This window comes from Thermobia domestica, chromosome 10 (assembly GCF_964235325.1).
Source record: "Thermobia domestica chromosome 10, izTheDome1.hap1.1, whole genome shotgun sequence".
Lineage (NCBI taxonomy): Eukaryota > Metazoa > Arthropoda > Insecta > Zygentoma > Lepismatidae > Thermobia > Thermobia domestica.
Window position 1 is genome coordinate 98,856,448 of NC_137463.1, and position 16,611 is coordinate 98,873,058.

A 16,611-nucleotide genomic window follows, 5' to 3' on the forward strand; every position below is an offset into this window, starting at 1 on the left:
AAACACTAGCGCGCGCATGTGGCAAGTTTTGGAACTAAATAGCGGCTCTGTCGACAAAGATCCTCACAGCCAAAGTCCGCCGTGTAACAGCGTGAAATGTTTCGCTCGGATTCTGATCGTTACGAATCGTTACGAGAGAAAACTTTAGCGAAGGATACAGCGCCCGAGCTATGTGAAGCCGTTAATTTCAATACTAAGTATATGAGAGGCGACGTATATGCCGTCGTTAATCATTCTCTCTCTGTTTTCTATTGCATAAACCTCTCTGTTGTTCAGAGCTGATGGGAAGGAAAGAGAAAGAGAATGAGAGAAAAAAAAATTGGCAAGCGTCCAAGTTTTACTTCTTCCTTCTTCTTTCCTATATATGTATATGTGTGCTCGACAGCTGATATTGTAAATGTGTGTGTGTGTGATTGAGCGAGAGTGTATATACATATATCTGTAGTATGCAACATAGTAAACTTTATCTTCTTATAATTCAGTTATTTTTGAACCAATTTACACCAAACAAAAACTATTTTTTCAATCAAAGACAGCGCTATAAGTTGTAAGTTTTAGATGTAAGTTTAGGTGTAAGTTTTTATGATTTTAAATGTCATAAAAGCATAGTCGATCTCACTTTGGGGTATCCTTCTGTGTTAAAGTACAATGGTCAGTGGCGGCTTCATATTTTTTTTTGGGGTAGTTAGGGGGTGGAGGGGGAAAGTGCGCTGGTAGTTAGGTAACCAATCTACTAGGGTTGGAAAAAATCACAGTTGTTCTCCCGTTTCCTCAACCCTTATCATTGTAGTTAAACGATTTCCTTTTGTCTCCGCCAAGATACTCTTGCTACTGCCTTCTGAGAAGACCCCCTGCCGTCCGAGCAGGTGAGAACACTGACCTCACTGACCTTGAAGAAAAATTTCGTCACAAAGAACTAAAGCAAGAAAAAAAATTCTTTCATGTCGGACATTGGTATCAGTTATAAAAAGAAATAACTAACCCTCAAAAGTGCCAAATATTCATTAAGATGCATATACAAATCCCCAGCTTGATCTAGCTAGTGGTTAACGTGTAAGACTTCGGTACACGTGGTCCGGGTTTAATTCCCAATTTGAGTGCATTTTGGCGTTCACCCAGTGTCATGACCATAGTGCTCTCAAACGGGTCGGGTTGTCGGGTCGGGTCAGTCGGGTCAGCTCGGGAAGGGTCAACCGGGTCAGCTCGGGTCGGGTTATCGGATCAGGTCAATCAGATCGGATCACGGTTCGGGTCAGTCGGGTCATCGGGTCGGGTTAGTCAATTCGGGTCACGGGTCGGGTCGGGTCGGTCTTCAACCCGACCCGACCCGACCCGTTGAGAGCACTACTTGTATCTATCTATTCAAACCGAAGTGGTGAATATCTATGATTTTTCGGTTACAACATAGATCGCATACAGGATGAAACGGAAATAGATAACGATATATATATATATATATATATATATATATATATATATATATATATATATATATATATATATTAAATGTGGATTTAGTTCGCAAGAATATATTTCACCTCTGATTTTATTCCTGTATTGCAATCGGAAATGACGGACATCTATAGCACTTGAAGTTTTAATATTAATCCCTATAGAACAAAAAAAAGAAAGAAAGAAAAAGAAAGAAAGAAAAAGAAAGAAAAAGAAAACGAAAAGAAAGAAAGAAATAGTAAGAGATAGCAAACAATGCCTTTTTGATATAGATTTAGCGTTCTAGAAACTAATTCGATCTTTGATCTTATTCCTGTATTTGAACCAGTAGTTACAGATGTACTACTTCAAGTTTGAATGTTGACTTCCCATAGTTTGGAGGTCTATGTAGTTTCACACTGTCGAAAGAAGTTCATTTGTTATTAGTTCCTATTTTAAATACCAATGCCTAAATGTACAGTAATATTAGAATCATTCTAAGGCTACTTTTAGATAGAAGCATTTATCGTAGCAGATGTGCTGCCAAAAATCTCGTATAATATTCTATGGCATCAAATGTATATAATACTTTTACACGGTAGCATTTTGATAAGCATCTTGTCGTGACGTAGCAAACAAATCACTGAAGAAGAGCGCAACTATGACTTCTAAACTAAAAGCAGATATTTCAGTTGTCATTTCTTCTAAAGTCCTTTGTCATAGATGCTTATGATACAAAGGACTTTTAACTTTGTACAAAAAAGGATGCTCCACATATTTTTCAATCAGTATAATAATAGCACCTCTACTTCAACTCATTTTTCTTTACTACAATTCAATTTCCCACACAAAACAAAGAGCATGGATACGAGGGTCACTACGAAAGTTTTGAGATGTGAAATAACTTACATACCTAAAATCAATTTAACACTTACATTTTCTCAAAGTATTCACCGTTATACTGTACACACTTTTGCATCCTCGAAAACCACTTTTGGAAGCAGTCTTGCCAGTCTTTTTCTTCAAGTGTTGAAAGTTCATTATAGTAAGCCACTACAGCTTCTTCAGGGCTGCAAAATCTCTTCCCACGCATGCGATCTTTGATCCTGGGGAACAGAAAAAAATCACACGGGGACAGGTCAGGGCTATACAGCGGATGAGTCATAAGTTTGACCTCCGTAGATTCTAAAGACTGAATTGTGGTGTTGGCCGTGTGTGCGGACGCGTTGTCATGATGAAGCAGGATCCCACGCAATCCAGTTCTTGGACGCCATTCCCGAAGCTTTCGGAACACTATTGTTAGGCAAACAGTGGTGTACCACTGAGCAGTAACAGTCCTTTGTTCTTCAAGTGGAAAAGTTGCAACATGGCCAGATTTGGAGAAGAAAGTTGCGACCATCTTCTTCCCCACACTTCGCGGTCGCTTCACTTTCGTGGGTGGATTTTCGTCTGGAAAGATCCAAATTGTAGACTGGCGTTTATTTTCATGATCAAATTGATAGATCCAAGTCTCATCACCAGTAGCAATGTCAGAGACGCGTCGAGAATTGCCTCCATCAAATCTTGCAAGCATTTCTTCACACCATTCCACACGCATGCGCTTCTGCTGTTCAGTCAAAGAATGAGGCACCCAACGAGATGAAACCTTCTGAGCCGAAGATGATCATGAAGATTTTTTGTTACTGCTGGCGATCCAATGTTCACTGTAGATTCAATATCCTTAAAAGTTGTTCGAGAATTTTCTCGAATCATTTGTTCCACAGCGGCAATATTTTCATCTGACACAGCTGTTGCTAGACGTCCAGCTCTCTCTTCATCTTTAAGCTATGTCCGGCCTCTTCTGAATTCACCAAACCACCGAAAAATTGTAGCAAGGGAAGGAGCAAGGTCCCCAAATGCCCCCTGCAAACGGTCAAGGCTTTGTGTCTCGTTAAAACCACTTTTGAAATCGTAAAGTATCATTGCCCGAAAATGTTCCCTTTCGAGCTCCATTCTAGACAGCCGAATACTGCGCACATCAACAAACAAGTGAAGGCGATACGGCCACGCCGATAAGCGAGGCAAGTTGAAACTTGCTTCGCTTCTTCGCTCTGGATACCACTACCGAACGCAATTGTTGGAATTCAAATACTGTGCCACAACAAAGCGTATCTCAAAACTTTCGTAGTGACCCTCGTATTTGACACAAAATCTTTCGCTTCCTTTTAACACATCACGGCGCTGCAATTGGACTAAAAATGTTGGGGAAAAATGCTACGAAATAGAGAAGGTTCTATCGACAAGAAATGCCATGGAATGGGAAATGCTACAGCATTTGCTACTTTAGACGGTAGGATATCGATGATACCATATTTGCTACCAGAAATGCTACGATAAATGCTTCCGTCTAAAATAGCATACTGAGATGAATAGAGTGTTGAGACTAAATATGGATGAATACTGAACAAAATTTGTAGATTCTAAAACATTTTAGAAAATTAAAAAACCTTGCTGAAAGAAATTCATACAATTCTTCTGATGACTACAAATATGATTTGAACTAACGAATAACTATGATCGTGGTTTTTCAATTGATATATGAATACTTCGATGTTTGAATCACTATAATTGTAAATTTTTCTATTAACTTATACAGAATTTCTTTTACCCTGATTTCATGAAGCTGGTCCATATGTCAAGTAGGACGTCTTGCATAAGTTTATCGTCACCAGTGAAATAAGTATTTGGTACCAATCCGGATGAATCAAACCAGTAAAGAGAATCATCTCCGTGGCACACTCCTAAAAGAAGAAATGAAGCACAATCACATTAAGAGGGAAGTATGACAAGAGACAAAAAAAAAAAAAAAGTATTTGAATATACACATAAATATAATGGATAAAAAACATCTAGAAAGATAGATTTGTTTATATTGAAAACAAATAAAAACGTACATTACTTTTCTATTTTCTACCAGGGGTGTCATTTCAGATTTACTTGAGGGGGGGGGGGACAAAAGCATCACCGACATAAGACTTTCACGTTTTGTATTGGTATATTAGTAGACAATCGATTAAAGTATATGTATTCCTCAAAGTCTTGGGGGGATTTGCCCCTCCTGCCACACCTAAATGACGCCCCTGTCACAATATTCACCACATTTGTAATAAGTTTTTGATTATGACAACACGCCAGTGTTGCCAGACCAGTCAGTTGGGAAAGCAGGAGATTCGAAGATAAAAAACAGGAGAAAGCAGTAGACACATACAGTGGTGGCGTTTCAATGTAAATTCGTTGGAGTGAGGGCAATAAAAATTTGCCACTATTAAGAGGGCAGTAGTCAAAACAAGCAATCCAGAATTAATTTCCGATGAACTACATTGAGCAAATGAAAGTGAAAATTCCCGATTTAAATTAATATTATTTGATACAAACATGTGTGAAGTAAAACGTAGTGAAAGTGCAAAGTGGAGTGGGAAAATGTCTTTTCATGCACGTAGGGATAACGTAGCTATATTGTGCAGTAAGTGGCGCGGAGAAACGATCTAAGCCACTCTTCCAGCCCAAGTCCAGATTTACAACACTTACTTGTAAATTTTACAGAAAGTCATAAAAACGCTAACCTTAATGCATATAGAGAATGACGTACAGTTGTATTCCTTGGATTCATATTATATACATTGGCGTGGGAGACCCGGGTTCGATTCCCGGCTGGAGCTCATGTGGTTCGGATTCCACGTTAATCAGTAGGTCCACGTCTCATATAGCCTCGCTGCTGAACGGGACGTTAAACTCAAACACACCACCACACCATCATATTATATACAGTAAAGCTCTATAACTATATGCTCTACAGAGCTTTGTGTATTATAACAGAGAAATTTCGTCTTTTTATGTGAGGAAACATTGAAAATTCAATATTAATGATAATAATATTTCTTCAACTTTTCGAAGTAAGGAAAAAGCAGGAGATTGTTCACTTTTCATTTTCTTTCGCAGTAGATCAGTAGAATGTAGAAAAAGCAGGAGATCTCCTGCAAAATCAGTAGCTCTGGCAACACTGCAACACACTGTTCCGTAGTGAAGCGCCCCATTCCGATTCGTACAGAAAATAGATGACGATCTGTGCTATTCGGCGCTCAGGGACTACTAACCAACATCCTTACTACTAACCACAAAGACAACAGATGAAAATCGTGTAACGTTCAGTGCTGCCAACTTACTAAAACAAAAATGGCGGTCATTTCAAAAGTTGATTCTTTATGGTACATCCTTTATAAGGACATAAAGAACAAAATCTAAAACCACTTGTTAAGGTTTCTTTGCCAATATTTGTCTGTAACTCGTAGAAATCACTTTCATTAGAAATGAGAATGCTTGGTATAGCTCAGAAGATTTGTTTCTTAACGCAATCTCGACAGTTATTAACAGCAAGATAAACAGACAATTATTATAACTTCCCAAGATAATTACATCATAAAATGTTTAACGGTAATAATGAAGAAAAAGGAGGATAAGCAATTTTGAATAAAGACAATTTAGTATTTAAAAAATACAAGTATTGTTGAAACAATATTCTTTTATAACCATAGCAGCACTCCATTCTTTTATTTCCATTTTCTTCGGGCTTACACTTAATATCTTCTTTCAAATTTCCTTATTTTCTCATCTTCCACAATCCTCTATTCATACACACATAAGCATGCTTCTACTTCATTTTCTGTCCCCTTTTTCAGCCTGAAAATAACAAATTCTTTGGTAAAGTATCGCAGCAACATCTTTGGGATTGAAAGAATACCAAGGTGTTTGCGTCGTGAAATACCAAGGAATTTGTTAGAATTCTTCCCACCCTTCATCTGATCATCATCCACTAGTAAGTTACTTGATATAGAATCGCAGCAAAATCTTTGGCATTAAAGGAATTCCAAAGGGTTTGCTAAGTGAAATATCAAGGAATTTGCTAGAATCTGGTTCTCTGGCGTAAGATCGTATGGTGCATATAATCTTACGTCTCTCTCGAGTCAAAAGTAGGCCCTCACAGAGGTAAGGACCTTGACGAGGTTGTGGGTCTTTAAACCAACATCTGCCTGCACCAAATTTCTTAAATTGTTATGAATGAAAAATAGTATCTTGTTCTTTTCTTTGCAGGTGTACAAGAAGTCCAGAGATATTTGAACCAGATAGTTGTGGATGTTACGAAAACTGCATATAGCAAACCTCTGTTGAACAGTGGAAATATAGTTATTTGAAAGTCACTACATAAAATTAGTTACCATCTCATAGCTTTTCTGAGGAGACCCGTAAACAAAGAAAAAATACTAACATGTACTATAATAAAGCTCCGGATGGTTGAAAGAAACAACAAGAATAATACGAAACAATGGTTCAAAAGCAGATACACCAGGGGAAGACACTAGCAGAACTAGGTGCTCTAACATTTTGACTAGAATTGGCAAAGAGTGAAATGTCCAGAAAATCTCACTTTCGGAATGGAAAGATTTTGTTACCTAGATTTGTGGCAGAGGACAAAACCTCTTGGAAACAAATACACGTATAGCCCATATCTTCATGTATCAGCTAGCCTACAGTTTGTGAAAAACGACCCAGTTTGTTCTCGAATTGGTAAGAAAAAAAGATATTCATGAAATCATGTTTCGTACCTTAGCAATACTAATAAAAGTGTTTCGTAGGTGGCAGCACCGTTTTTCAAGCCATGCTGTGATGAGTTTAAAATATCGTTTGAAGTACGTAAACAGTATACCTCTACACCGTAAAAAAGTTTTCTAAGAACAGTGATATTCTCTACACTGTTGTGCAAGATTATTTGCAAACGCTGTCAGAAGAATAGTACTGATGTGAAGTGTTAAAACTATTTTATCTTGTTAAATTACTATAAACAGGAAACTTGTGCACTACGAAGATAGTTTAAAAATTCATTTCTTAAAATCAAGCATTGTTGAGCAGGATCAGGAGCGTAATTTCAGACCTCGCTTATGGGGGGCAAGAGCACCACCGACATAAGACTTTCACGTTTTGTACTAGTATATTAGTAGACAATCTATTAAAGTATATGTATTCCTCAAACTCTTGGGAGGAGGCAATTGCCTCCTCCTGCCCCTAAATGACGCCCCTGTTTTCTACTGAATGTTCAACTTGACTTACGAGGTCCATACACGTACACACACGCATGAAGAAACCTCCCAACATGCATGGAAAATGATAAAACCTCAGGCAAGTTGATCGTGTATGGCCTCGCTCATGCATGTTGAAAGTTCTCAAAATCTTCTGAAAATATGTATGACGTTTTTGCCGTTCTTCATGTATGTTTACCAAGGATGTTATAAAATAGAGGATCTACTTATATGTATCTTCATCCTATTAAATTAATGAAGCCAAAAAACACCCGAGCATCGGCACTCTCGTTTTCGCCACCGTCTGATTGGCTACTTTCGTTTCCGCCATGATTGTTGGCTCAAAATATTGCGATCTTATTGGCCGGAGTGGGCAGAGTAGGCATGGCGAAACTTGGGCGTATGGCTTCAAGATTTTGTTGTAAGGACAGATCCTCTATTTTATAACATCCTTGATGTTTACCGTGTATGGGCTTGTTCATGCAAGGTGGTTGTTTTATATTTAGGTCCGCCAATCACACGACAGCAGAAAAAAAGACGTGACTCTTTCCTCCGCAATGCCAAGGTCGTTGAAGATGGATGATCTGCATTACATGACTAGGGATTCTGTGCATGAATTTATTCAGATATACAAAGAAATACGATGTTTGTGGAAGATAAAATAAAAAAAAACTACTTAGTGGGGAAGGACGTAAAGAATTCTCCACATGAAAACCAGTTGTGAATGTTCCATGAGCATTGCCAGAACGAACTTGAAATGAATGGAGAGATGGAGCGGGAAGGAAAACTGTCATTGTTCCTAGATGCAAAAGTAATCTTTTTATCCGCATCTTCTTTTCTCTCTCGCAAAAATTAGTAAAATATTATCTCTCTATGACTTACAGTTCACGAGATATGGCTGCTTAAACATCTAGAAATTTGAACCTTTTTGGCCAATATCCGGGGAACGGTGGCCAGTTGGCCAGTAGACAGTTAATCAGTTTGCACTTATTACTATTTGGTACCAAAAAGTTCATCACCTTCTTAGGTATTGATCAACATCAATATAATACCACTACAACTTATGGTTCCTGAGCTATGGCCTTAAATAGCTAGAAATTGGCCAGTTTTGGCCATTATCCCGGGAATGGTAAGTCATAGAGAGATGATATTGGTGTTAGTCAATACCTAACAAGGGGCATCACCCAATTGTCCGGCTCCGATTTCAATGAATTTTTTTGCTGATAGAGGACATGTATGTATTATTTCTTATGACAGAACATTTTGCCATGGTGCATGTTTTCTATTTTTCTATAATTTTTAAGAGTTGTGATGTGGTTATTAGAGATTACTGCAGAAGTCCCTTACTACCCTTTGTAAACGGAGTGTTAATGAAAAAACAACCATATAGATACATATAAGGCCTAGGACGAAGTCGTATGGTAGGCATGGCCTTGGGGCAGCCATCTTGAAATCCGTCATTTTGAATGAAGGTCAAGTTTTTCAAATAGGAATAGGGTAATGCGATACATAAGTTCAAGCTAGAATTTAATTAGGAGGACAATGGTGAAGTTAGTTTTAAGGCACGCCCATTTCAGGAAAAGTTACAGACATATTAATTGTTTATACTTACTAAGTGCGTAAGTCCCTTATCTCCGCTTCTAATCCGCGTATTAATGATAATAATGGATAAAAGCTTCGCTAATACATATTATGCCTAGAGGGAAGTGATACGGTAAGGGTATCCTTGACGGCAGCCATCTAGAAATCAGCCGTTTTGAATTAAAGTGGTTTTGAGAAATGAAAACCGCAGCATGTGACACCTCATTTTAATAGTAAATTATCCCAAAAAGCCAATAGTATGCTTATTTTTGTTCTATAGTTAACTAGTATGAATTTAGTACTGCTTCTAATGTGCAAGAAACGTCCATCATTCGATCTTTCAAATTGGCAACACTCCTAGTTTTCACCGCATGTTTTAAGATTCTAACTGGTACTTTGCAATTGTTACCATGGCTCATGTTTTCTAAATTTATGACATCTTTTAAGAGTTGCGATTTGTCAGTTCGTGAATAGTGTTGGAATAAGCATCCAGCAATCTTTCTGAATTTTGAAGACTTGCAATGTAATTATTTATTTTGAACCAGAGTACATGAGGAACCTATGGACCTATGTGAGGTAAAGAAATACAAATGAAATTAAAACAAAGTGGTGTTATACGAACAAAAATTATCAAGAAATGTAGCTACAGGTTGCGCAAACGACAAACAATAAAATATTTTTAATAAATACAACTTAAAAGGAACAGTAGCAATGATAGAAAACATAAAAGAGGCAAAACTATGATTGCTCCCAACACACTGTTTGTACAGTCCGCAGGAAAAAAAACTGCAACATGAGAATGTAAGTTTATTGTGAAACTACGCCTAATACCGCAGGGAATCAACATAACGTCGAAGTGGCACGAATCACGCCACAGAAACCTCAGCGTCCTCCCTGCATACTTATTTTGGAGCAAAAACCTTCGTTGTTTCACTATAAACTTACATCCTCATGTTGCACGTTTTTTGGTACGGACTGTACCATGAACATAATATGAAAATAGGTAACTTGTTTATAAAGAGGTGTAACTCAATCGAATTCCCGATCAATACTGGTTATAAATCTTACAAAAATGAACCATTGACAACAATCGCTAGAAAAAGAATGACTTTTTTGTCTCACTAGCTAAAAAAATTGCCATAGAATATAAACAAATATACAATAAAGAAATAAATATAAAACGAAACAAAAGACCATTGATTTACACAACAATCATATTTCGTTTTCCTTTTTGAAGTGAATTTTCATTTGATTTCTCGTCTCATCTACTATACATTACCAGCTCGTCTTCGGTACTACCTGAATACAAAGTTGGAGTTTTTTTCGTTGTGCGATTATTCATGTCACTAAACGAGTTTTTGAAGGGCAGGTATAGCAAATAAATAATTACATGGCAATTCTTCAAAATTCAGAAAAATTGCAGGATGCTTATTCCAACACTATTCATGAACTGACAAATCGCGACTCTTAAAAACATGTAATAAATTTAGAAAACATGAGCCATGGTAACAATTGCAAAGTGCCAGTTAGACTCTTAAAACATGCGGTGAAAACTAGGAGTGTTGCCAATTTGAAAGATCGAATGATGGACGTTTGGTGCACATTAGAAGCAGTACTAAATTCATACTAGTTAACTATAGAACAAAAATAAGCATACTACTGGCTTTTTGGGAAAATTTACTATTAAAATGAGGTGTCATATGCTACGATTTTCATTTCTCAAAACCACTTTAATTCAAAACGGCTGATTTCTAGATGGCTGCCGTCAAGGATACCCTTACCGTATCACTTCCCTCTAGGCATAATATGTATTAGCGAAGCTTTTATCCATTATTATCATTAATACGCGGATTAGAAGCGGAGATAAGGGACTTACGCACTTAGTAAGTATAAACAATTAATATGTCTGTAACTTTTCCTGAAATGGGCGTGCCTTAAAACTAACTTCACCATTGTCCTCCTAATTAAATTCTAGCTTGAACTTATGTATCGCATTACCCTATTCCTATTTGAAAAACTTGACCTTCATTCAAAATGACGGATTTCAAGATGGCTGCCGCCAAGATCATGCCCACCATACGACTTCGTCCTAGGCCTTATATGTATCTACATGGTTGTTTTTTCATTAACACTCCGTTTACAAAGGGTAGTAAGGGACTTCTGCAGTAATCTCTAATAACCACATCACAACTCTTAAAAATTATAGAAAAATAGAAAACATGCACCATGGCAAAATGTTCTGTCATAAGAAATAATACATACATGTCCTCTATCAGCAAAAAAATTCATTGAAATCGGAGCCGGACAATTGGGTGATGTCCCTTGAAGATTGGGTGTTGTAATAGGAAGGTAAACATTTTGGTACTGATATTATTTGGTGGCCACTGGGCAACTGGTTATTGGCCAAACCAGTGGCCAGTTGGAGAGTGGCCATCGGTTACTATTTGGTACCAGAATGTTCACCATCTTCTTAGGTATTGATCGACATCAATATCATGTCTCTACAAGTTATGATTCTCGAGCTATGGTTTCTTAAATGTCTAGAAATTGGCCATTTTTGGCCAATATCACGGTAACGGTAAGTCAGATGATATTGGTGTTAGTCAATACTTCAGAGAATGGTACGCATTTTGGTACCGATATTAGTTGGTGCCTACTATACAACTGGCCATTGGCCAAACCAGTGGCCATCGGTTACTATTTGGTACCAAAATGTTCACCATTCTCTTAGGTAATGAACAACACTAATATGATCTGTGTATGACTTACGGTTCCTTAAATCTCTGGAAGTTAGCCATTTTTTGGTCAATATCTCGGGAACGGTAAGAATGACGCGAAAAATTTAACCACTTTCTCCGATAGTTTTTGAAGTTCTATCAAATGTGCGGTTCAAAATTGAAAAAATCGCAAATAATAGAGAGACGGACAGACAAACACACACACAGACATAGAGAATTCAATAACGAACTTTTCAAGTTCGTTGAAAATTAGAAAAGCTCAAAGAGTTTCAACATGACGCCACACTTGATGGTGTTAAAAGGAGGATAAACACGTTGCGCTCCAACTGCAGAAGAGAGCACAACAAAGTAAGTAAAAAGCATATTAAGTGGTTCTGCCGCTGATGAAGTTTACATGCCGAAGTTATGGTACTACAGGGGTGTAGCCAGCAGGTTTATCTAGGAGGGGACGGTCGTTTTTGAGGGGGGCAGCTACAATGTACAAAGCCAAATAATGTGATACAGCAAGAGATCTTGAGGCCTGAAAAAAAAAAACGGAAAAATTTAGGTTGCCACCCGAAAAACTAAAAGCACTGTTACTTAGCTTTTTTCTCCGTCCGAAAAAATAAAAACACTTTTTAAAAGCTTTTTTCTCCATAAATATTATGTACCAGGTAGTTTTTATTATGCTTAACCAAGAACTACTACCCCGGACCAAACGTTATACCTTTGTGCAAAACTTTTTCAACTTAAGCCCTTGTACACAAACCTATCTACATAAGACTCATTTTCCTTGAAATTTCACTTAATCACTTTATTTCCTGACAAAAATATTTATTTATTATTCGTGACTAAAAATAAGCATAATTATTTTATTAACAGGTACATCACACTTCCTGTTTTACATCAAGTGTTAAAAAAAACGAAGGAAATCCAAGCTTAAAAACTGAATAAAAATGTTATTTCTCTCCATATTTTCCATCTGATAAAAAATGTATTTTTTAAAACACTTGACAGCATATAAAAATATAATGTACTTAGAAGTCAGTTTAGTGTCATTGTTTTGTAGCAGTATTTATAGTAGGGCCTACCTTGTTGAAACGTTTGTCTTCAAACTGCCAAATATAAAGCACAATAAATTGTGTAATCTGTTGTTACAGAAAAAGTATTTCCATTTGTTTGTTATGCAGTTTATATTGACACAATCTAAAGAAGAATTACACAAAATATTATAAATGGTGTGGAATAACATAGTTACATTACCTAAATCATTTCCATCCAATTGGGACATGATTCTCACAGGAGCACTAGATCAATCGATTGTAGCAGATGTGGTAGCAAGCTGTGCATTTGGTCATTCCTTACACGGAAGAGATACCATTCTATTTTTCGATCGGTAAATAATTTATCCTAGATTATTCATTATGTGTAAATGTTATTTTTAAATGACTGAAGCATGGCAATCTTACGATTATGTTTTAAAAGCTGGTCATTTGGGGGTCCAGGAAATCATTTGGAACTAGCCCCGATGCTTCCCACCCCCGTGGCTACATCCCTGTGGTACTACGATGAACTTTCGTTTTTATTGGATCAGGAAGAAACACGTGTAAGCAGTAGCAACCTAGATGAACATAGCAGTGATGAAGACCCTGAAGAATTATCTCCACAAGAAAGCAAAAAAAAAAAAAAATCATTATTAAAACTAGTTTTTTATTATTATTATTTTCACACTTATTCCTATGTATTGGCGTGTAGAGTTAACATACTTCGATGGTTACTACTTGTTTGTAGTAATCATATTGTCTTACCATTCGACTCTTCCCGGTCCCCGTCTTCCACATTTCTCAAACTACCTCTAGGAAGTTGAACAGCATGTTGGTTCGTGTGTGGGCAGAAAATTCTTCCAGCATGCATGATGAAACAAATTTTTCATGCATGCTGGTCATGCAAGTGTGTACGTGTATGTCTCACATTAGTAACGAAGAATGCTTCCTAAAGGAACCCATACGCGCAGACACATGCATGAAGAAACTTTCCAACATGCATGAAAAATTATAAAACCACATACCTCGTTCATGCATGTTGGTTGTTTTATATTTAGGTCCGCCAATCACGACAGCGGAAGAAATCACTTGACTCTTTCCTCTGATTCATTCTTCTAATAAGTTGGACAGCAAGTTGATACGTGTGTTCGAGGTCTACACGGGCCGGAATTTTTAGCCCGAGCCCGGTCCGGCCCGTGGATTTACAATGTGAGGCCGACCCGAGTCCGAAATATGTTATAGGCTTTAGGACCGTGCAGACCTCTAACATGTATGGGTAAAAAAATCTTCGAACATGCGTGATGAAACAAACCTTTCGTGCATTTTGGTCATGGAAGTGTGTGCCTGCATGGCCCCTATAACTGTAAAATAGGTATACAAAATCCTAAAAATGGATTTGGTAAACCTTTTCATGGTTGACATTTCGCAAAACCCTTGCAGGTCAATAACCATAAATGTAAGAAAAGTTTTAGTGGAATAGAGTCGTGAATCCTGATATGGAGACCTTCTTTCAGAAAGAAAATCCAAATATCTCAGACTGTATGTAACGAATCAATGATAATTTATGATGACAAAGTACACAGTACACAGAGTATCCTAAGCATTACCATTATTATCAGAAGTAATGGACCTAGGGACAGTGGCGTCGCACTGTTATACAGCTCTCTTGTAGGCGAAGGCGCGAAAGTATGATGAGGAATGGTCTGTACTGTGAGGGCCGATCTTGCATAATAGTCTCGCCAATTGCACCGAATTATATCCTCCGTTAAGGTTCGGAACTCACATTACTAGTAAGTTCCGGCTTCCATAATCTCGTTGTTGGTTGAAACTCAGTAGGGAATTGAATTGAAATGAAATGAAATATTTCAGTTTAACGCCCCACTATTATGCCTTTTAGACTGAGGAAGACGATTATTAAAGAAGTGAATGATTATGGAAAAATTGGCGGAATGAAAAAGTAGAAGGTAACGGGAGTACCCCGAGAAAACCCACGGACACGATGTTGTCCATCACAAACGTACTTCGGCAGGGATCGTATCAGTGATCCCAAACTAGAGGTCTACACGGGCCAGAACTTTTAGGCCGAGCCCGGCCCGGCCCATGAATTTACAATGTGATGCCCGACCCGAGTCCGAAATATGTTTTAGCATTTATGCCCGAGCCCGGCCCGAGCTCGTATGATAATCAAATGAGCCCGAGTTACAGAAACTTAATAATTAATGCAAAATTGTATTTTTATTTACAGCAATTAGAGGTTTAATTTTGCAGTTGTGCTTTAAAAGTTCTCCAGAAAGAACAATGCAATTTATATCGTTGTATAGTATATTTACAAAGTTAGGCCCAAGAAGGCCCGAGAAATATGGTTGTATACTTAAAAATTCACGGCTCGAGCCCGGCCCGGGCCCGAAGTGATATATGCTTTGTAGGCTCGCGCCCAGCCCGCGGGCTCGGCCCGAGCAAGTGCAGACCTCTACCCCACTTATCAGAGGTAAGTACTCTTTCAGTGAGCCACAATTGGAACACATAGGATTCGAACGTGCATTCCCACAGAAGTCTATTATGCTAATAAATATACGGCAATGTCCGGGTAACTTCAACGATATTAGTAGTTTTCACTTATGTCTCCTCTTCTGGTCTCAATCTTTGATAATTCCTCTATTTCAATGACATATCTCTTGTATGCAGTAGCGGATTTAGGGGGGGGGGGCTAACGGGCTGAAGCCCCCCCAAAATCTTGTTTCAAAAATTCAAAATAAGCAATGAAAGTACAAACGGCTGACAATGTAAACTTACGTACATATATTCCATTCAAGAATAATTATTTTTCCAAATATATTTCATTATTTTAACACGCAGTAAGATCCATTATATTTTCAAGGGCTACTTTAGACAAGGCTACGGGGTCCTATGTAGAGTTGTTCTGACGCATGATTAGTGCCATACTAAAGAGTTCGATTAACATATGTTTCCTGCAGTAGTCAGACTTTTAGTATCACGCTAATCAACTTTAAAACGATTCTGCATAAGGCCCTACGGTGTCTACTTGCTACGTAACTGAGTACAGCCAGCCTCCGTAAAGAAGGAAGAAAACAATTACGCTTATCGTCCGTAGCACGCAGAGTTACATCGGAGTTCGGCAGTGGCTGTTATAGTGGGTGTCTCGTGTCTGGTAGTGCTCCGTGAGGAAGAAGGTTAAGTGGGCCTTGCTATACACTTACACTTTCTGTTACATTTACACGTACACACATTCCCTTCTTTTTTACACGCTTTCTTTTTCATTTTATACCTCCCACTTACCCTTAATTTGTTGTCCTGTTCATCTTGGCTTTTCGCCCTCTTTCCCTGTCTGAACTTCTTTCCCGATTTTGACCTTTCCCTAACTTTGACTATTTTCCTGACTTGTGTCATTTCTTCCCGATTGTGTCCTGTATTTTATTCTATTTTGCTTTTGAATCATAAATCCTCTGTTTGAGGTACAAATTTGACCATTTAGCATTTGTAGCACATATGACTAGTGAGCTGGTACACCTACCTATTTGACTGATAATAGTCATACGACAAGACAAGACAAGAGTTACATTCCCGCCATTCGAAAGAATTATATGTTTTTGTTTGAGCTTTCTGTTCTTTAAGATGTCGAAGCGTAAACAAATTGACTTAAAATCATTTTTAATCAAGACCGAAAAAAAGAAAAAAGCAAGTGGTGAAGAAGAACGTTTAGGTAATGAT

General features: G+C 37.8%; 1 protein-coding gene across 1 annotated transcript in view; it reads right to left on the reverse strand.

The window, feature by feature from the left end:
* LOC145662601 (venom carboxylesterase-6-like) overlaps positions 1–16,611 on the reverse strand; it is a gene marked incomplete in the record, with an annotated part of 151,579 nt that overhangs the window by 26,958 nt on the left and 108,010 nt on the right. The window contains 1 exon segment of the mRNA XM_081728317.1: positions 4,079–4,211. Coding sequence (XP_081584443.1) covers positions 4,079–4,211 — 133 coding nt within the window.